This window comes from Diadema antillarum, unplaced genomic scaffold, assembly GCF_040938485.1.
Source record: "Diadema antillarum isolate AM-2024a unplaced genomic scaffold, OU_Dant_1.0 scf00000036, whole genome shotgun sequence".
Lineage (NCBI taxonomy): Eukaryota > Metazoa > Echinodermata > Echinoidea > Diadematoida > Diadematidae > Diadema > Diadema antillarum.
In genome coordinates, this window is record NW_027270925.1 from 4589764 (window position 1) to 4612286 (window position 22523).

General features: G+C 38.5%; 2 protein-coding genes across 2 annotated transcripts; one reads left to right on the forward strand and one right to left on the reverse strand.

The window, feature by feature from the left end:
* Nucleotides 1-2: 2 nt before the first annotated feature.
* On the forward strand, nt 3-14670 carry LOC139708381 (NXPE family member 1-like). The gene is made up of 6 exons (XM_071620336.1): nt 3-53; nt 5846-6208; nt 10553-10695; nt 11585-11848; nt 12879-12928; nt 13874-14670. Exons 1-6 carry the CDS (start codon nt 3-5, stop codon nt 14668-14670), a joined length of 1668 nt encoding a protein of 555 aa, XP_071476437.1.
* A 2937-nt stretch (nt 14671-17607) lies between these two features.
* On the reverse strand, nt 17608-21557 carry LOC139745499 (fatty acid-binding protein-like). The gene is made up of 3 exons (XM_071655891.1): nt 21282-21557; nt 19358-19453; nt 17608-17758 (listed from the first exon to the last, which is right to left on the reverse strand). Exons 1-3 carry the CDS (start codon nt 21467-21469, stop codon nt 17608-17610), a joined length of 435 nt encoding a protein of 144 aa, XP_071511992.1. The 5' UTR covers nt 21470-21557.
* Nucleotides 21558-22523: the final 966 nt, after the last annotated feature.

A 22523-nucleotide genomic window follows, 5' to 3' on the forward strand; every position in this document is an offset into this window, starting at 1 on the left:
TCATGCGGCTCGACGCTCCCGTCTCCAAGGAGTACACTCTAAGGAAGCTGACTGTATAGGATATAGAGGTCGGTCAAGTGCAGACTGCGGTGCGAATGATAGGTACAGATGCTCATTCCTTTCTACGTAGCGTAGTGACTTGTAATAAATGCAACGATGCAAGCGCCTTGCGGTTTCAGGAATATCAAAGCCCTTTTCTTCGTCTTTCTCGTCATCAATCTGGCTCTTATATTATCCCTTCTGCACATCAGACAAAAATGGGTGAGTATGAAGCAGTGATAACTCCTTCGTGTCATTCCTCATTCTCATCACATTACATAATTCAGCCACCCATGCATGCATCACTGTGTGTGTACCGTAACCGAACAAAATGTCTATCTAGCAAATAATATGTCATTCTCATCTCGCCGTACTGTCGACGTAGGTCGATTTTACCGATGTTTATTGAGATCATTATTTCGAATTGAAGTATCTGCACTGATTTGATTTCTGTCGGTCTCAGTCAAAAGGAAATAAGTCGATCGCTCCTACAACGAGACAAACGGCGATCTTATACTACACGGCATCCCTTCCCACGTACTCGAATGAATACTATTAGTGGATCTGCATGTAGGTGCATAATCAGCCCATGTCCTCGCCTTGCCTGCTGCTACTGCTGCTACATTACCACACAAGCAGACGGTTATTAGTAATCTTGTAGGCAAAGGCATAGATGTGTGTCCCGACTCCTCAGCAACTGCATAGCTGCTGGCGTGATCTTGATTTTGTATTTCCTGCTTGTGTGAACTACTTGTGTCAGTACAAAACTGCGCTCTAAAACAGGATACCGATGTTGTCTACTTTGCAGTTGGGATGTCTACAATTTCTCTGGGAGAAAATCACAACTGCCCCCCACACTTTCTACTTTAGGTTTTCCAGGCCAATTTCGAACTTTTGTCAGTCCAATTCCTTATTGCTGCATTCAATACAAAGCAGAATTTAGCGTAGATGTTCGTTATTTCAATTTTATGATCTCTTCATTGAAATTCATTTTGGAACATTCAAATTACCTTTAACCTCATTCTAATCCACACTTTATCAATTTAAATTCGTAAAACAAGCACCATTTCGTTATTTGGTCATTCAGTTTAGAATGATAAATTCACGTGATCACGTATATGCTGTGTGCGTTCATTCGAAATTCATTTTGGGGAATCCAATTGTTGTTTAACATATTTGCAGTCAATTTAGCACGCATGCTTATGCTATTTTTTTTTTCAACATAGCTATCATTTTGTAAGCATCATAACTTCATATTTTCGTATTCGTTTTAGAGATTTTGGCACCATTTTTTTTCCAATGTGCTTATTGAATCTGCCAGTCCGAAGTGCATGTGGGCACAATTTATCTTGATTCCGAGTGTGTGGGCCAGTTTTAGGAAGTCAAGGTTATGATCATCAACATTAATGTTCCTATAATAACATTCTTTCTCTCTCTTCTTGAGATATACGTCTGTATCTAACTTATGCTGTCATGACTGTAAGAAGATCGGATGAAATTAAACTGAAGTATTGGTACATCTAGGCCTATAATGAGATGTATGAAAGAAAATGGGTGTTACAGAACAACAAACTCGAGTTATATAGGGTCAAAAATATGATACCTTTACTGCTTCGACAGTGTGTGGATGAAACAAAAAGTCATATAAAGAAACACCCGTTCAAATGTCCTCACCTTTTCAAAAAATAAATATCACGACGTAAATTTGATGATGAAAATGTTTGGAATCTGACTGCCCCTTCGCGAAATTGAATGATTCAAATGCCCTTTTCGGCGAGTGATGGTGAATTTGAATGAACGTAGAGTACCAGCCAATTTGAATACCCTTTTTACGAATTCGAAAGCCACACGTGCAAATTTCAAGGATCGAAATGCTAAATTGAACGCACAAGTTACAATTTTGTGACAGACTGTGAGATAACGAGGGGTTTTGCTTAATTGGATGAACTTTCTGTCAAATGGACTGACAAAAATGCGAAATTGGCCGGGAAAACCTATACTATTAGTTTCAGGCTTATCATTTTGAAGACGTGTCTCAAGTATACTCGGGCAGGGTCTATGGGAAATGCGTGTTGTAGCAAAAACCAGTCCTTCCTTAACGGGTTAAAATAAAGAAGAAGAAGAAGAAGAAGAAGAAGAAGAAGAAAAAAAAAACCCCACAATATTGCCCATGACTTCCTGTCGAAGGTTCTGTCCTTAGATTTTTTTTTAATCTCCCCCCCCCCCAAAAAAAAAAAGATGTTCCTAGGTCCCTAAAAATTCCAGCTGTCATTATCCATCTCATGTAATATACCTGAAAGAAAAAAAGTGTAAATCTTTCACCGTGAAGTTAGTTTTAAACATATAGATTATCAAACAGTGATCATGCAGTGAAAAACTCCTCGCTGGATTTTTTTTTCATGTGTGTGTGTTCCTAGGTCCCTATGAAAATGAATGTATATATATATATATATATATATATATATATATATATATATATATACACTCAGCAAAAAAAAAAAAGAAAGTTAACACTTTTTCAAGTTTATATTACTCATAGAATGTTTGGTGAAATGTTAACGTATTATATACCATATGAAAGGTAATTTAATTGGCTATCAACTTCATAAGTCAATAAAAAGGGAAACTTTACGCATGGGTGAACACCTTTGTTTTTTTTCTTCCAAGGCACAAACGTGAAAATTGCAAAAATGATCAAGTTGTCATTCATGCCTAAATGCTCTACCATGAAACAATAAGAACAAAAGACAAATTTGACACAATGATGAACATGGATTCAGTTGCAAAAATATACCTATGATCTCTATAAATTCTTTAAAGCCCAAAAGATCAATAAAGGCTAAAAATAATGGAGGAAAATGAAGAATGTTCTGTCAAATCCAAATTCACATGAAATGAGAGAATAAGCAACATTAACAAAAGTGGTAGAATTTTGAATTGAATATTCAAATTAGGAAAATTGTAAATTATATTTGGTTCTTGAATTTTTCTTATGAATTCTTAAATTACTAAATTGAATGAATGAAATAAAGATATTTTGTTCATTTAATCATCTTCGTGCCCTTACTCCCTATGACACTTGAAGTTGTAGTTCATTACAAATTCTTATTTTCCGCCCTGAAGTTTCCCACTTTTATTTTGTTTGAGGTTATAAAGAGATTAAGAGAATATAAACTTATTTTGGCCATTTCTTTGTGTCTCTCATTGTGTTAAACTGGTCTTTTGTTATTAGTGTTGTTTTAAAGGGCATTTGCAAATGAAAGACAATACGTCAATTTTTGCAAATTTTACTTTTGTGATTTGGAGGATAAAAAAAATGTGTTCACTCATGCGTAAAGTTTCTTTTTATATTGACCTACTAGATTGATAGCCATTTAAATTACCTTTAATATGGTATAAAATATATTGATTTTCATGAAAATCTTCTATGAAAATTTTGAACTCGAGAGAGTGTTTACTTTCTTTTTTTGCTGAGTGTATATAGATATAAATATAGATATAGATGTAGATATAGATGTAGATATCGTTGGATCCATCGCGTACTTGAGACTCTTTCTTCGTATATATACATATATATATATATATTTCATATGTATCCTATATATATATATATATATATATATATATATATTACATTATATAACCATTAAATAGCATAAGTCTCATTTGTGACCCTGCATCCAAAAACCAACAAAAAGTTGCACACACTGATTTTGTGTCAGTACTCAAAATAGGTGATATGAGTCAGCATAGTCAATTTTTAGTTTCTCATGTTTTCTGAAAGAGAAAGACGTCATCTCCATCATGGTAAGGTCTGGGATCATAAACTGAATGGGAAATTGTCTTGTTAGCAGTTTTTCTAGAACTTTTTTTTTGTAGAACAACGTGATTAGGTGTGTCTTAGAGTAAACGTTTCATTTCTTAAAAACCCTTTACACACTCTTCACTTTCAACTCTAATAACTTTTGAAAGGATGATGCTACTTCTGTGAAAGTTGCCATTAGTCATGAATGGAATGTGTTGATATAGAATATGACCAATTTCGGCTTACTCTGATAATCCTTTCATTGTTTATGCTGTGGAGTTTTATATCCTATTTTTTGTCCCATTCACTGCGCATCTCTCTTGCACGACTCCGTATTTGATATCAAAACGCTTAAATAATCCGTATACTTTAGAGCCTCTTTTCTCAGTAAACACTTTTCCACAGTTTGTGTTTTCTTTTCAATATCTAGATAGGTTAGGATGTCCATTTGAATTGAGTTATACATGTACATCATTTTAAATCTTAAAGTCTGCTCTTTCAGAATCTGTCCTTAACTAAAAATCCATGTGTGTATTGCGACTTTTCTTTTTTGGTTTTGTGGTGCAGGGTCATTTTGAGTGTTTTTGAGTCTTTTGAGTGCATGGGTACCTCCACTTTTTTTCTCCTCAGGGTGTATATAGAGTGTATGTATCTTTATTTTACTGATCATGTAGACAAGAACATGTTGTTAATCCTGTCTAGTTATATATATTTACAACGATTCGCATGTCAAATTCATGATATTGTTTCTTATACATTCTGTTGAAGAAAGAAAGTGAAAAAAAAATAAAGTTTGAATATTGTCCAGTAATTATTTGATAGGAATTGTACAAATAAATGGACAATTACTTCCATGAAATCAAGTGGTCAAAGGTCAAGGTCAGAGGCAGCCATACTCTAGGAAGAAGAAAATAACACATTTAAGTCTTTACTTCCACTTTGAGTGTCCAATGTAAATCGAGTGGATAGGGTGGAAGATAGTCAGCAAACAGTTGCGTAAACATTGCTGTAGTGATGGGTCAAAGGTCACTGAACTTCAGTAAGAATTGTCGTTCTTGTGCCACAACATCAGTTCAGAAGTGCATTGGTCATATCATTTGGTGGAATGGTTGGAATGAAATAAAAAAAAACATGTATTTTAATGATAAGAGTCAAAGCTAGGTTAAGTTCGGTTTAAATGTCTATCAAGGATAAGTCTATACTGATAATATAATAGATTTGGTCTAATGTCTGGAAATAAACTGCGAAATATATATTTCTTTTCATATCAACTGAACTTTTTTGTGTGTGAAATAAGTGAAACTCCATAATATTTCATAATTTCCCTGATATTATTCAAATTTTGATCAAATTTCAACCGTTGTGCTAGAAAAAGTTCACTCTTTCTTATCAGACAAACTTTTAACAGGTCCAGAATCCTATGTGGGAGAAAAGTCTATCTCCTGTCTCTTTCTATTCGAAAACCAAACAATTCTTTTTTTTACATGAATAGGTGAGGAATAATGTAATTGGTGTAGCTTTTAGCACCTCTGAAGAAGAAGTATTAGTTAGTTTATATAGCATACAATGAAAGAGCACAAGTAAGTTGCATCAAGGTCTATTTAAAGTATTCAAAAGGTATATTCTTCCCCATATGTACATTATATCTGCAAAAATGTTGGTTTCCATAGATTTAGTTCAGTGAGGGACACACCACATTGGATAGAATGATTGAAGAGCATGTTTCTCTTTCAATCAAATGACAGGTTAATGGTCTCTAATTTGTGAGTATGTGTATGTACATTTATGTATATGTGTGATGCACACAGGTAATGCTTGCATATAGTGCTTGTGATTTGTGAGATTCTGTGAGGATGGCACAACACACTGTTTCAATGTAAAATGATTCTCTGCACATCAATGTCTTATCTTGCTCATTAGGTCAATAACCATAATTTGTTAATCCCAACAGGTGTGATATTTTTCTTTTGATTTTTAATCATTTCATTTCTCTATTCACAGTTTGGTCATGTTGATGCACCCGTGACATCAACGAACACTTGTAACAGTGATCTTACAAAAAGGGGGCTTGAGACCAGGTGGCGCCATATTCTATCACCTTGGAATACTACGCGCAGGAGACCATATCCAGATGAGCCCATCGCCAAGGGCTCCATTGGTCAGTCACTTGTTGCTGTGGATGTGCAGCCCTTATCAATGGGACTTACTTCAGCGGTCACTAGCGACTATGAACTGATATCTCCACAGCATCCAAGCGTAGGCGATACTCTACACTACCATCTCTTTGCCAAGGATGCCAATGGGCGAGCTCGGTATCGGGGCGGTGATTTCTGGTACGCTGTTCTACAAACACCTAAACTAAAGGTAGATTAATGCTATTAATGTTGAGTGGGTATTTTGTGTGTGTGTGTGTGTGTGTGTGTTTTTAATATTCCTCACTCTGTGTCTGATATGATTATCCATCTTGAATGAGTCAGAATTTGCTCTGTGCAGCAGTTGTTATAATCTGAAATATGTAAAGCATTGCATGACACTTTATTTTTTTTTCCCATTTGCTGTGTATTATGGGAAAATTGAAAAATAGCATAGCAGTCTCTTCTCTCTTTGGTACATTTTGTTTTCTGGAGACATACTTTTAATGTAGTCACCCTCGATTCATTTGTGCTTTGGCAGTGGCAAATGTTCAGATCAGGAAAATATCTCAAAGATTGACACATGTTTCACACCATTGTCATGTTGACCTTATGAAAAGAATGTAATCAAATTAAAGGAGCAAAATCTTTGAGGTTTTATCAAGGTGGAATTGAAACTTTAAAAGTTACGGAAGTTATGAGTTTCACACGCTTTCACTGAGTAGGGATATTAATGGCAATTGCATTATATGCAAATTAGCTGAGGGGACGGTGTCATTAAGTCACAAGTCCAGTGTCAGTTTGTGCACTGAAATATAAATATCATGATTTTGACTGATTAATTAAGTGCGACATTTTCCCTTGAAAAGTTACATCAACACAACAAAGGATACAATATATGGGTGTTTGTTTTTGTTTTTGTTTTGTCGCAAAGAAATTTCAGGAGATGTATGTGTTTGTAAATCAAACACGTGTGCAGAGACCACGAACTGTATCTCCTTGTCTGATTAACATAATGACTGCTGTATATCACTGTTTTAAAACTTGACAGATTTTGAACATTGTTATTTTGCATTCTAATCAATTTGAAAAAAAATTCTCCCATTAGTCCTATTATGTTCTGGTTTTTTTTCCTCAATAGATGCATGAAACAAAACATTGGACATGATGTGGGTTATTGCACTTACGGCCTCATCACTGGCGTAGCCAGGGGGGCGATGGGGGCGATCGCCCCCCTCCCCCTAAGATTTGGACCGGGGATTTGGGAGGCGGAAAAAAAAATGCGTGTATACTGTATGCATGCACATGAAGCGGGTCTCCTTTGGAACCTTTCATCAAATAAGATTTTTTTTTTTAATATTTCACTCAAAGTGTGCACCAGATCGTTGAATTTCAATTCAAAATATGCAAAATCTCTCGTGCTTGGGAGGGGGATACCCCCTCCCAAACCCTCCCCCTCTGTGCCTCTTTCCATAGCTTGGTACACTTTTTAGATTTACAAAAAATTATGAATAATTCTGAGTGCACAAGACTTATCACTTATATTCGGAAAACTCAAGGTTCCCTCATGTATAAGGGGAATTTCCCCTTTTAATCGACCCTTTCCTCCCTCAGTCCCCCCCCCCCCATCAGTTTTTTTTTTGTGTGTGTGTGTGTGTGTGTGTGTGATTTTCCAAATGTTGATTCCATCAAATGTGCGTAGACGAGATATCTCAATTTCAACCTTAAAAAGGCAAAAGCTCAATCGGAATGGAATTGGGGTGGGGATAACACTCGCCCACGCCTTCTCCCTGCTCGCCCGCCCCTCCCCCCCCCCCCTTCCGCCATGCATAGAAGTAGACTGTGGCTCTACCCAGATCGCTTTATTTCAATTCTAAAAACGCAAAAGCTCCGCGAGCGGGAGGAGGAATCCCCCTTCCCCTAAGCTCTACCTCACTAGACTTTATACATACAGTGTACACACAGATGGTGCACATTCGGAATAAGAGCTAAATTCTGTGATTTTATCACTTCGATGAAAAAGTATTGCACCAACAATTTGCAACAGATCGCTGAATTTCAGGTCTGAAAATGCAAAATCACCTTCGTGTTGGAGGGGATATTCCCCTATCAAACACCCTCTTGTGCATGCTTTTTCTGTTTGACTGCTGAACAGACAGTGTTCATGATAATAAAAAGATATTCAGTGTAAGAATTAATACAAGAAGATTATTTAAATGATACCATTTTATAGACAAATTGTTCAATAATAATCTACACTAAAATATACTGCAACTTTACTGTTTCAACTCGTTAAAACACGCAAAAACATGCATCAAATTGCACCATTTGCAACATCAAAATGCAAAAAGGTTCTCACCGTGGGAGGGGGGACACCCCCTCCCACACCCTCCCCTCCCCCTTCGCTCTCTCCGCTCTCTCGGGTTCAGTCACGTTCATGATATTCAGTGAAAAGGATTAATACAAGAAGCGTATTTAAGTGATAGCATTTTATAGGCAAATTGTTCAATGATAATCTACATCCAAGTGGGACTGTTTCACGTCGATAAAACGCGCAAAAACATGCATCATATTTCACCATTTGCACCATCAAAATGCAAAAAGTTCTCACCGTGGGAGGGGTGACTCCCCCTCTCCTCCCCCCTCGCTCGCTCCGCTCGCTCGGGTTCAGTCGCGTTCATGATATTCAGTGAAAAGAATTAATACAAGAAGTGTATTTAAACTATACCATTAAATAGGCAAATTGTTCAATGATAATCTACATCAAAATATACTGCAACTTTAAAAAAGTGGGACTGTTTCAACTCGTTAAAACACGCAAAAAATGCATCAAATTGCACCATTTGCAACATAAAAATGCAAAAAGTTCTCACCGTGGGAGGGGGGACACCCCCTCCCACACCCTCCCCTCCCCCTTCACTCGCTCCGCTCGCTCGGGTTTAGTCACGTTCATGATATTCAGTGAAAAGAATTTATATAAGAAGTGTATTTAACTTATACCATTTTATAGGCAAATTGTTCAATAATAATCTACACAGGACTGTTTCACGTCGATAAAACGCGCAAAAACATGCATCAAATTGCACCATTTACAACATCAAAATGCAAAAAGTTCTCACCGTGGGAGGGGGGACACCCCCTCCCACACCCTCCCCTCCCCCTTCACTCGCTCCGCTCGCTCGGGTTCAGTCACGTTCATGATATTCAGTGAAAAGAATTTATACAAGAAGTGTATTTAACTTATACCATTTTATAGGCAAATTGTTCAATAATAATCTACACAGGACTGTTTCACGTCGATAAAACGTGCAAAAACATGCATCAAATTGCACCATTTACAACATCAAAATGCAAAAAGTTCTTACCGTGGGAGGGGGGACACCCCCCTCCCACACCCTCCCCCCCCCCCCCCCCTCGCTCTCTCCGCTCGCTCGGGCTCGGTCGCTTCGCTCGGGTTCAGTCGCGTTCATGATATTCAGTGAAAATAAGTAATACAAGAAGTGTATTTAAATCATACCATATTATAGGCAAATTGTTCAATGATATCTACATCAAAATATACTGCAACCTTAAACAAGTGGGACTGTTTCACGTCGATAAAACGCGCAAAAACATGCATCAAATTGCACCATTTACAACATCAAAATGCAAAAAGTTCTTACCGTGGGAAGGGGGACACCCCCCTCCCACACCCTCCCCCCCCCCCCCCCCCCTCGCTCTCTCCGCTCGCTCGGGCTCGGTCGCTTCGCTCGGGTTCAGTCGCGTTCATGATATTCAGTGAAAATAAGTAATACAAGAAGTGTATTTTGATTATACCATATTATAGGCAAATCATTCAATGATAATTTACATCAAAATATACTGCAACCTTAAACAAGTGGGACTGTTTCACGTCGATAAAACGCGCAAAAACATGCATCAAATTGCACCATTTACAACATCAAAATGCAAAAAGTTCTTACCGTGGGAGGGGGGACAACCCCCTCCCACCCCCCCCCCCTCGCTCTCTCCGCTCGCTCGGGCTCGGTCGCTTCGCTCGGGTTCAGTCGCGTTCATGATATTCAGTGAAAAGAAGTAATACAAGAAGTGTATTTTGATTATACCATATTATAGGCAAATTATTCAATGATAATCTACATCAAAATATACTGCAACCTTAAACAAGTGGGACTGTTTCACGTCGATAAAACGCGCAAAAACATGCATCAAATTGCACCATTTACAACATCAAAATGCAAAAAGTTCTTACCGTGGGAGGGGGGACACCCCCCTCCCACACCCTCCCCCCTCGCTCGCTCCGCTCGCTCGGGCTCGGTCGCTTCGCTCCCTCGCAGACTAACCGCCCCTCCCCCCCCTAAGATCAAATCCTGGCTACGCTGTTGGGCCTCATCTGATGATCTATGACGGGATGCTTTTACACGTACTTACCAGTCTTTCACTGGTATGAAACACTCCTGATAAAAAGAAGTGCAAGAAGACGAAATAATAGCATTTTCTTTTTGTGAGATATCTTGAGCAGATGATCTCAGCGTAACGCGCTCGCCTTTGCCACTTTCCTTCGTTTTTGTCCATGCAGGCAAGCACTGCGGCAAGGATTGTCGACCACGACAATGGGACGTACAGCTTGTACTTTTTGGCAGGCTGGGCCGGCAAGGTGCAAGTGAATGTGACTCTGGTCCATCCGAGTGAGGCTGTGGACTACCTCAGGGGCTCTTTTCGGTTGGTTTTTGCTTCTTGCTCTTAGAGCAGTGATTTTTATCATCCTGTTTTGACAGTATGACGTAGTTAATAGAGTCCCCTGTAAGTATCCTTGTTGTACAGTCTGCCCAAAGTGTTTATTGCTGCAAGAATTGAATTCAATGATACACAGGAAATGTGGCACATTTATCCTGCGTTTTCATTTTTGCACGTTATGCAAGTTGACTTATATTCGTGAAATAAACGACTCGCTGGTTGGAAATCACCAACTTTTGTCCCGATATTTTGTGATGTTTATTTCTCATTTCATTGCAGATGTTTTCTATTTGATTCAATCACTCATGAAATTGTCTACCAAGACTTGATTGGTTAACAAAACATGGTTTGGGATATTATATAGTATTTAGTTTAATCTGTGTTTTCGATGTATCAATGAATCACATTGATGAATCTTTTTATTATCTTGTGATACAATGTTCACAGTTTTAATACAGTAAATCCCATTATAGCAAAAATTGCTGCATAACAAAATTTTTGTTATAACAAAGTTAAAGTTCAGGTCCCAAAGTTATCATCTATACATCTTTGTATACTTTACTGTTTTGCCTACATTGATATTTCGATATAACAAAAGAAAACTGTCGGTCCCAAGGACTTCATTATATCAGGAGTCCCTTGTATAAAACTGAATATTTCTCTGCTGTCACTTTGAATGTGAGAAATGACAGCTGTTTTGATTGAAAGGAATCACTGATTATTTGTTTTGATCTACTAGTGTGTCATCTTTTTTTACGCTCTGTCCTTAACCAATAACTCCACGATCATTTGAGCTCATGATATGATGTAATTGTATCAGGATTTTCCCCATAACAGCATCATCGCATAACTGTTGTGATTCTTATTTTCTCAGACACGAAGAAAAGAAAGTGCAATGGGAAGGGATGTTTACATCTGCAGAGCGGACGGAAAATTCCCTTTGTTGGGTGGCTTACAGTGGTGAATGGTCCAAAGTATGCGAGTACAGGCCAGTGAGGGCGCTATTCCAAACACGTATCCTATGCTCACCACCGCCTAGTCTGCCATGTAACACCCTGAGGGGCTTGAGGGGAACGACAACATACAGGAACCAGTTTGAGCGAGTTCTCCCCAAAGAGAAGGCCTACTTATTTCAAGAGTAAGAAGTCTATATTATTAGCAAATTCATACCTTACTTCTTTATTTGAGAATGTGAATGTAAAAACAGTGTCTCAGACCTGAATTGACCTGACATTGGAGGTCTCGGTTTATACAAAACCCAGACTTTGCAACAAACGCTCTGCAATGTAGCAAAGATTTGTGAATTATTCAACAATGCATCAATTGTTGAGTTTTGGGCCTTCGTACTATATCATTGCCAGTTGTAAAAAAAGTACAACAAAGTAAACAGGAGAGGCAGGGGCTTGTTGAATAAATCCTCCAGCGGAGAAGAGAATATTGGTTCAAATGAATAAATGCCATCAGTTTCTCTTGTTGGTCCAACACTTCCTGTTAACTGGAATAAATGTATGACATGCATGATACTACTTGAGGTGCCAAGTCTTCCTGATCTGCAGGAGGTTCTGTGAAAAATTCAAATTATTTTCTTCAAATTGTGACAAAAGAATATGAAGGCCTTTCTGCTTTGGTAATCAGTTTTGCCCACCAAGATGAATTCAAATGCACAATTGTCTTCTAAGATAGCAGATAGATAATCTCCCTGACTTTAACATGTCAATGTTTGCAGCCCTGCATTACGAGGTCATCTCTCTCTTTTTTGTTTGTTTGCCCATATAGTACTTTTAGAACTGATTTGAGTGTCAATAAAGTTTCAGTTAAGGAATCAAGGGCATTTTCTTTTGACATGCATCTCCCTTGTTCCCACATTAGTAGAGCATGTCCCCTTACTTTGGTGAACCTGTGCTCACTCTCTTCATCTTATTCTCAGATATCCTCAACTATTACGAGAGAAGATAAACCTATAATGCATACAGGAGCTTGGAGGGGCCTTTATAAAGTCACTTGGCTCCTCAAAGTTGTGTAGGTAAAATGATTAAAGTGAATTATTCAGAATAATGGAGTGAATAGATAGATTTGGTTCTACTTCTAGCACATAATGTTTCACAGTAATGTATTGTTTACATCAAGAAAGTGTGCTCTTTTCCCACTGTCGTAATCATTGTTTGCAGAGGTTACGTGCACGCAAAATTGCAGTTTTCAAGTTCAGTGACCATCCAGGGTGAGTGAAATCAAATTTGAAAATCATCCATGAGTGTAAGCATCCCTTTGCTGTTTTGTAACACAGAAATTATGCTAAAATCACACAGTATGTCTTTATTTATTTATTTATTTGTTTGTTTATTTATTTATTCATTCATTTATGTATTCAGTTTTCTTTACCCAGGGTAGCCCCATCAGTGGTTTACACACTGTTATCCTAGGGGGCCCTGCAACAAAATGACAAAATATAACAGTTCAACATACACAAAATAACAAATCAAATCAAATAGTGAAAATGTTTTCTACTCAGAATGTGCTTCTTCAGAAACAGTAGGAAAGTCGTGAATGTAAATCTCAACCTTTAAACTGTTCTTTTTTTGTGCATCATGGAATAATGTAGAGGACAGAGTAGTGACATATACTTAGTATGCCACAATTTTAAATGGAACTTGATGCGAGAATTCATGTTTTCAGGATGTAGAATTGTGTCCTAGATAAAAGCTGTCCATTACTGCAGTATATAGTAACCACCATGACAATTCCCCTCCCCCTCCCCTACCCCTGCTGGTATGAGAGATAGAAAATGACCCAAATTTTGGCAAAGGTAATCTAAAAGTAGTTCACATATTGTGAAAATTTTGATTGCCTAAGTGCATGTGAATCCTCATGTCCACCACCACATGGACCCATTTATAACCATAGATTTGGTTTAAGTTACTTTTATGAATTGTACGTGAATTGGACTTATTTTGAAAACATAATATACTTTATAACCCTCCCACCTAAAACTAGTTGTCAGGCCCATACAGGCTCATACTGAAAACCAGTTGTCAAGGTCAACTTACAGAGGAATGATGCGAGTCCAGCAAGTTGGTAGAAGATGAGGGCTAATATCTTGTTTTAACTGAGTGTTCAGTGGTGTACATCATCTCATGTTTCTGAGTTTATGATATCTTTTTGACAGCCACCCGTGAAGGAAGCAAGGTTTTGGATAGGGACCTTCTCCTGCTTCCCACCTGCCAGCCTGACCTCCCCGTCACATTTTCAGATGGATTTTGGTTTGGAAATCGCTGGCACTCACTGGTCTGCAGCCCCCAGGTGGAATTTCGCGGTCCAAGCATTCGCAGCTGCCTCAAGCACCAGAACGTGTTCTTCACTGGAGATTCCACTACTAGGCAGTGGTTCTCGGCTGTAGTCAAAGCCCTGGGTCGTAGTAAGCCAGAGGACAACCAGTTCAAAAATAAGTCGTTCTATCTGGAAAGAAGGGACACGCAGAGTGACATAAACTTCAAATTCATTTTTCACCCCTTGTCACTGCATCCCCACGCAGTGTTTGTCAACCTCTCTGTCGTCAGGTTCGAAGCCGATGTTCTCCTTGGACTTCCCCGAGATTCCTGCAACCATGTGGTGGTATTCAGCCCGTGGGCTCACTTCCCGAATTACCCCTGGAGGTCCTACTTGGAGTGGCTGGAAGGGGTGCGGGACGCTCTCCTGGTTGCGCGAGAGAGGTGTCCAGGTCTGAAGTTTGTGGTGAAGACCCCACATCCAGTCAACATGCAGCAGGAGATGAAGGCGCGGGACTGGATGTTTTACCAGATGAGAGCGGCAATGTTCGATGCCTTTTCTGGTGTTGGCGCCCTCTTTGTCGATACATGGGACATGAACCTTTCCTACCCGTCAGCACCCAGCAACATGCATATGCCAGACAAAGTGATATCGGAAGAGATCAGCCTGTTCTTGTCCCATCTCTGTTCGAGATGATGAATGACCGTGAAATTGATTTTCGCAATCTTGTTAACTTGTTTATGTATGTGCGTGTGTGTGTGTGTGTGTGTGTGTGTGTGTGTGTATGTGTGTGTGTGTGTGTGCATGCCTGTGTGTATATGAGCTACCATATAGTGCAATAGTGTGACCATGAAGACTGTATATAAAACACATTTAATAGTCCATTCTTGACAGTATTTGGTGCATATCAAAATCATGTCTTCCCTTCACTTAGATGAATTTGTTCAACTATTCTTCTCCAGCAATGTCTTCAGTAGTTGTGGGTACGTGTAATGGATGTGAGGGCAGTGGCAGTTAAATAACATAGGAGTGATGGCTGTGTAGTTCATGTAGAGCTACATAGTTGGAAGTATCAGTGGTCATGTTGAGGAGGAGATAAGGAACATTTCAACTAAGATGCAGAAGGCATCAAGTCAGGAGAAGTTGAGAAATAAAGCTCAGAGTAGTCAATATTGCAATACATTGTATTCTTCTCTCTTCATGGAGATGAAATGATGTTGAGATTGTTGAAATTTAACATATTAGCTATTTGAAGCGATGAAGGTAATGATACTCATATTAGTGGTGCTTTTGCTATGCATAATGTGTTTTTTGTTCACTTGCCAGCTCACTCATTTGCACATCCATTCTTTTGCAAAAAAATAGCTAATTTGTTAAATCTCATAATTTCCTTATTTTTCTAAATCCAATTTTGATTCAAATTTCATTGCTGTACTCATACATTGATCTATTTTTTTTCTTTTTAAATCAAGTTATTTTAATAACCTTTTAGAAATATTGAGGGCACATGACTAGAACTCAGTGTTGCGGATAACTGAAATCGTTTCAGCTTGAATGTTTCATAATTGAATCCACCCTCTTAATCAATGTCTCACAGGTAATAGATAGGTCATGGTATTGTGGAAAAAGGTCTTCGTTCTTCATTTTGTTTGTGCAATGAATCATGAACGTGCACATAGTTTGTATTTGATAATTGCCAACAAAATGTAACCTTCGGAATAACGAACCTTCGGAATAACGAACAGCACCCGCAATAATGACCACAGACAGATAAATATGTCCATGATGATCACTCTTGTGCAATGAAGATCTTGCTCTTGGTATTATACTCGATACATAATGTTCATTGTACTGTGTTGTGTGAAAAATTATCATTTTGAAATCTGTAATACATGTACCGCCATCAAGTAGCTTATTTTTTTTTAGCAAGTTTCACATGGGTATTATTATGCAAGAATAATTTTGGTATCTGAAGTATATTTACTCTGAAATACACGTGTACAGGCATCAAGAAACATGTAAATGCTGTTTATTAAAACATTAAAAAGAAATCAACTGACACTTTGGAATTTATGTTCATTTTAATGCAAATTACTTCTGCTTGAATGATAGATCTTGGTATAATGTAAGTCCTTATACACACACTTAAGGAAAACAAATCGTCATTTTTGTGATTATTAGTACTGAGCTCCAAAGAGTAGTGTAACAACACTGTAACAACATCGGTGTTAGATTTAACACCACGGGTGTTAAATCTAACACCGATCAAACTTCAATAAAGGACCACACCCACAGGTGTTAAAAATGCACTGTGATGGTGTTGAAAAGTGTTCACCTGACACTTCATGGTGTTAATTTGACACTCTACCTGGTGTTATTTTGACACTGTACTGGTGTTAATTCAAAAATGACACCACATGGTGTTGATTTGATATTTGCTGGTGTTAATATCAATGGTTTAACACCCGTCCAGCTTCAATAAGGGACCACACCAGCTGGTGTTACTTTGGTGTAAATTTATTTTCACATTTTTTCAAAAATCTAGTATTTTAAAGTAAAATTCTTGATCGTCTTGTTTAAATTAAAAATCAACAAGAAGTGCAGTTACTAAGAAACTCTTCAAAAAACAGTTTAAAATGTGGAAATGACACCCGTAGGTGTTAGTTTAACACCATAAATGAGCACCGAAAATTTAACACCAGCTCGGTGTTCACTTTTTAACACCGGACTTTTTGCAGTGAACAGTGTATCTCATTTGATCAGATTATCAAACACTACAACCCCCCCCCCCCCCCCGATTTGTATCACAATCTAACCACTGAAAAGGTGCTGGTAGTATAGTGTTTTGCAATCAGATCAGTGGAAAAAGAAAATCAATGTTTCATAAAAAGTGTACAATGGGCTGCTCTTCTTGGTTTAGATGAAACCTTGCCCCTCCGACATGAAACAAATAGAACGTTCATGTGATAGAATAAACTTTTTTTTGGCCATTCGTTGCTCGTTGACCCAACCACTAGCACTAGCCCTGACACCCCCCCCCCCCCACACACACACACATACATACACACTAATAATAGAACAATTATCATTCCCATGAAAAATTTTACACATGATAGGAAACGCAGGGGCCGCGGAACGTTTTTGTATTTGTTTGTTTGTTTGTGTGTGTGTGTGTGTGTTGGGGGGGGGGGGTATTCGGCTCAGGGGACAGTAGGCCTACTCGTTGTTGGTTGAATCAATGTTCCCTCTCCTCCTCTCCCCCCCCCCCCCCACCCGCCAATGTTGGTTTTCTTGCGCTTTTCCGATGTTTTATCTGTTCAGTGGGGTTTTAAGAAGCTAAAAATCAGTGTGTGAGGAGGGGTTCCGCGGTCCCTGAAAAACGTTGATTGTTTGGAATCTGGGCACAAAGAGCAACGGATATATGACATTTTATTGTAGTCACAGAATAAGAACACATTAATAAAAAGTCACCTCTGAAGTTGGTATATAGTTGCCGAGAATGTGTTTTTTTTTATATAATATTTTATACAAGACCTGGATACAATAGGGAAAAGAAATTACAGGACTTTCAAAACTAGTCTCTAAGAAGGAAATATTTCAGAGGTAGACTGACAGACGAAAGCACATTGTAGATCACTTCTTCGTGGCTCTTTTGAAGTATCGTTTGGTCGAGACGCTTCCTTTAGTCAGCGTGAGGACTAGGAACTCGCCGTCCAGTTCTCTCCTCTCCGTCGGGTCTTTGTCATCGCTCACCGGCCGCGTCACCAGAGCCGTTCCCTCCCATCTGGTGTTGGAAGAAAAATAAAACAAAACAACGCACATAAAAACAGCTACAACCGGAAAAAGAACAGGATGACGATACTGGCTACTGTATAATGATGATGGTAATGATGATAGTATTATTGATAATGATTATAATAACGATAATTATAATGATAGTGCCTACCGATATAGTAATAGCAATGATGATATCGATAATCACATACGAAACATATCATGTGTGATTCCGGCGTGATTGCAGCAGAATCGCACAAAAAGAGAACATGCACAAAAGACGACAGGACAAACTAGTAAAAGTCGTTCAATGGGAGCTGTACAAAACAACAAAAAACATGAAATAGCATGTGAGAGCAAAATGATACGAACATGAACTACAGATAGTGTCCGAAAATGACTACCGGTAGGTGAAAAATGCTGTGCGATCTTTATGAGGTCCAAAATGACAATGTCATCCAGCATAGGCCGCCCGGACATCATCATCGTAAAAGGGGGTCGGAAGATGTGTAAGAACGTCGATGTCACTGTATCTTGTGACAACACAGCAGCCAAGAAGGAGAAGGAAAAGATACAGAAAAGTACCGGGACCTTGCCAGGGAACTTCGCCGCCTGTGGATGAATGAAGGTAGTCCCTGTTGAAGTAGATAGGAGCACTTATACAACACCAGGGCCATTAAGACACTGCTTGGATGATCTGGGTGTGGCCTACCGAGTGCAGACAATTCAAAAAGCAGCATTACTTATAGGACGATGAGAATCGTTAGTAACGAAGTAAAGAAGTCCGAGGTTCCAGAATGGAACTTGACATGATGTTGACCTGCAAGAGACATCTTGTGATGATGAAGATGATACTGATAATTAGGCCTATACCAATATTTGATGTCATCATCATCATAACCGGATGGGATGAGAAGGAAAAATAAAGTCAATGATAATGGATCTATACATCGATATAAAAGGAAAATTCCATAACTATATCCAAGTTGACAGGAAAATTGTGGTCGAATGGAACATTGACATTAGGTGGTATTAACTGCACGATTTTATTTTCTATTTCCGCTTTAAAACTTTTCAAGATTCAATAACATTGGTAACAATAACCTGACGCGTCGTGATACTGGAATAAGGAAATATATTTTTAATCCCCTAACAAATCTCCTTTGGTGCGCTTGTGTGGACATAATCATTTTTACCCCAATAAACCTATATATCTTGTTGATACCAAATGCACAAAAAATGTTACAATGACGTATGAGGTAAAGTCATGTAATGTTATGCAACTCACCGTATTTGCATGCGATTTTGATCCGTATAACTGGAAAAAGAACATTCGAAATGTCGCAACTGCTTCAATACTTTCTACTCATCCGATCTCTGGCTTAAACCTATGCTGGAAGTGCTGCTTCGACTAACTTGCACATCTTTGTCGTTTATATCAAACATCATATAAAACAAGAAATAGAAAAAAAAAACCAAAACGTTTATTTCATATAAAAATTACGCGGTTTGCTTGGAGTATCTTTCGTCGCGATAGCATGAAGACTGGACAAAATGAACAACTCATAACAATTTCATGAATTCGAAGTGAACAACTCTCGCTCCTTACTTGGCAATACGTCGAATGGTCATCTTCCGAAAAGAGTGGTAGAACTCGAACTCCTCGCCCACTGTGAAGGTCAGTTCCTGGGTCGCAACGGGCAATCTGTCGAGAGTCAGCAGCCAGAAGAAATTACATCGAGACTGTGATAAATACAGCAAGGGATTCGAATTGTTATAAGATATAGGGATCATATCATTCCAGGGAGGTGTCCCATGGATACTCTCATCATGCTCGTTGTTGTAGCTTCATGATAGTATAACCAAACAGTGCATACAGGGGTCGTGGAATGGTTTTGTTGTTGTTGTTATTGTTCGTTTGTTTGTTTGTTGTTGTTGGTTCTTTTTTATTTTTTTATTTTTTTATTATTATCATTATCTTCTTTTCTTTTCTTTTTTTTTTCTTTTTTTTTTTTTTTTTTTTGGTCAATGACACCCCTTCCCTTCCACGGGAAGAATCTCCGGACAGAACCCTCGAGACATCATAGATTTTATATGATTTTCTGTTGCCATTATCTATTCGCTTTTTGTTTGTTTGTTTTTTGTTTTGTTTTTGACTTGTTTTGGAGGAGCCAAAAGTGTGCGTGTATGTGTGTGTATGGGGGGTTTCTGGTGACCCTGGAGTACATAACAAAATGAGCAATGCATTGTTCTTGCACTGAGTGAGACTTTATGCATATATACGTAAGAGTTGTCTTTGTTAGGCACGTCTGAGTGATCATGACGTTGTATGTCGAGTTAAGCTTTCTATGGCGGGAAAGACAAACGGAAAATTAGGTCTGCATTATACTTTCTCATTCTGCCGGGCCCTTCTATCATTGTAGATGTGTCCTTCTATTTCCTGCACGGATCTCTCAATATTTTCTCTACTTGTGTAATGATTGTTTGCCTGACTAACAAGTTATTAAATTGTTACCGTCTCCGCACTAATTATATGCCTTGTCAATGAAGTGATTTAAGTCTGTCGACGAGCTTTGAATTTGCAATGGATGTAAGCCCACTGAAAAAAAAAAAATGAAGTAGATTGCCTAATTTAATTTCTCCAGTGGAAGTAGTGATGAACTTTCCATGGTAATGTCCCCAGTTCATGTCGCTATCAATTTCGTAATCATTCTTTTATTTTGTTTTTCTCTTATGACATGCAAAGATGCTTAAAAATGACATGCAAAGTTACGTATAAGCCTATATACTAAAGTCAAATGTGGGTTATTTAACCGTGTTTTTGGGGGGTTCGTATTTTCTTTTCAAAGTAACCTATTCCCCGTCTTATCGACATATCTGTTTGCATGAGCCATGTGCCCGTACTTTGCTCTTAGTTCACCTTTATTCCTTTTACTTCATGAGAGAAGTAAGGCCAGAAGCAATAGCTAAATCAAAACTATTATCTTCCAATTAAATACACAGTAACAAAAGGGCACCCTGTGCATACATGCACACTCCGCTATAAAATAAACACAACTCACGAACGCCCTACAACTATGTAACCCCAACTCACAAACTCCAACGACGTACGTCGTATGTGCATGTGCACAATCTATATGTACATGTTGGCCTATGTGAAGAGTTTGCTAGCAAAACGAGCTAACTCCATTCTTGTTGATTTGAGATATTTGCAATTAAACCTGCTTAAAGACAAAGATAATAATGTGAAAATATGATATCTTTGATCATGTCGACAAGAACATTGTCGACAAGAACATTGTTGTAATGTTACAAGTGATATATCACTGGAAAGGTTCTATCTTGCTTAGGACTTACCTGGTACTTTAAGATGTAAGAAAATGGCGCTTAACCCGTTATAAAACTCATATATATATATATATATATATATATATATTATATACTGTATATAAAGTAACAATCACGAAAGAATGTCATTCTTACGTCTGACTACGGGCAAATAAAAATAATGGCAGATAAATTATGAACCTTACATGACTTTAAGCTTGAAGTTGTTGCCGTCTTGTTCGATGTCCTGATACATGGAGGCATTCTTGATCACTTTTCTCATGACGAAGTTGACCCCGACCTCCTGTAGGTATTTATCGAAATTTTCGTCATTCCGCTCCAATTTCCAGTAGCCGGTGAAGTTGGGTACTTGCGTCTCGCCTTCAGCGGCCATGACGGCCCCGCCACTGGTGAAGATTATACCAAAGAACTGCGGGGAATACAACCTGAAGTGCCAAGTGAGATGTAGTTAAGCAGTACGGAGAGAGACGTTACTCCCTGTTGTGCATATTATTGATAATGGAGGGTGCGTTTACTCGTGGTGTTCACATGTTGGTCTACTATTAAAGTTTGTGTAAACACCTTTTGTGAGAGTTCGCTTTTCCCGTGACGCTCTCAATCTTGGTGCGCTAAATGGTGAACATAACAGGGTCATCAAAGGGTTATGTCCAATGATTCAAACTCGACGGTCGAAAGATTTCCAGACCAGATGTTCGATTTCCTGTACCTCTCATTCATTGCGAATTCCATGTGTTCAGTTTTGTTGGCATCCAACGGACAAAGTTATTGTAATTCGTGGAGTAACTAACAAACTGTATGCACAGTTTTCTGAGATTCGTTCGTGGGTGTCTGAAGGTCGCACAGCCTTTTGTGTCCTCAAGCGTGGAAAGCATTGTCATTGGATTCGTTATTTGCAAGGCAGCGCCACAAAGTATACGATAGCCTGGATTATGCTTTCAGCAGTGGTGACGAATGCTGTGCATTAGAAGCGTATTACTTATCATCAGGTATGGGAAGACCTAATACTAGTATAGGTTTCCCCGGTCAATTTCATACTTTTGTCACTGAAATTCATTAATGTGCATTCAAATTCACGCAGCGCACGCACGCGAAAATATTGGGGCATTCAAATTCAGAATCCGAGCGATCAATTTCATTTACGAGCGTTCTATTTCGTTTTCGTGAAATCAAATTCACGATTGGGCATTCAATTTCAGAATGCGAGCACTGACTTTCCTACTCGTGCATTCAAATTCATGCGATAGTCACGTGATAGTCCCAATGAGCTTGTTTGGAGCGTTCAAATTCATTTTTAGGCGATCAAGTTCCTACTTCGTGCAATCAATTTAACGAGGAAAAAGGAGGAGACTTTTAAGAAAGGAAAAAGGGCCAACACAACCAATGAATGCTTGCATATATTGTAATTAGGATTGTTTACATGTGCTACA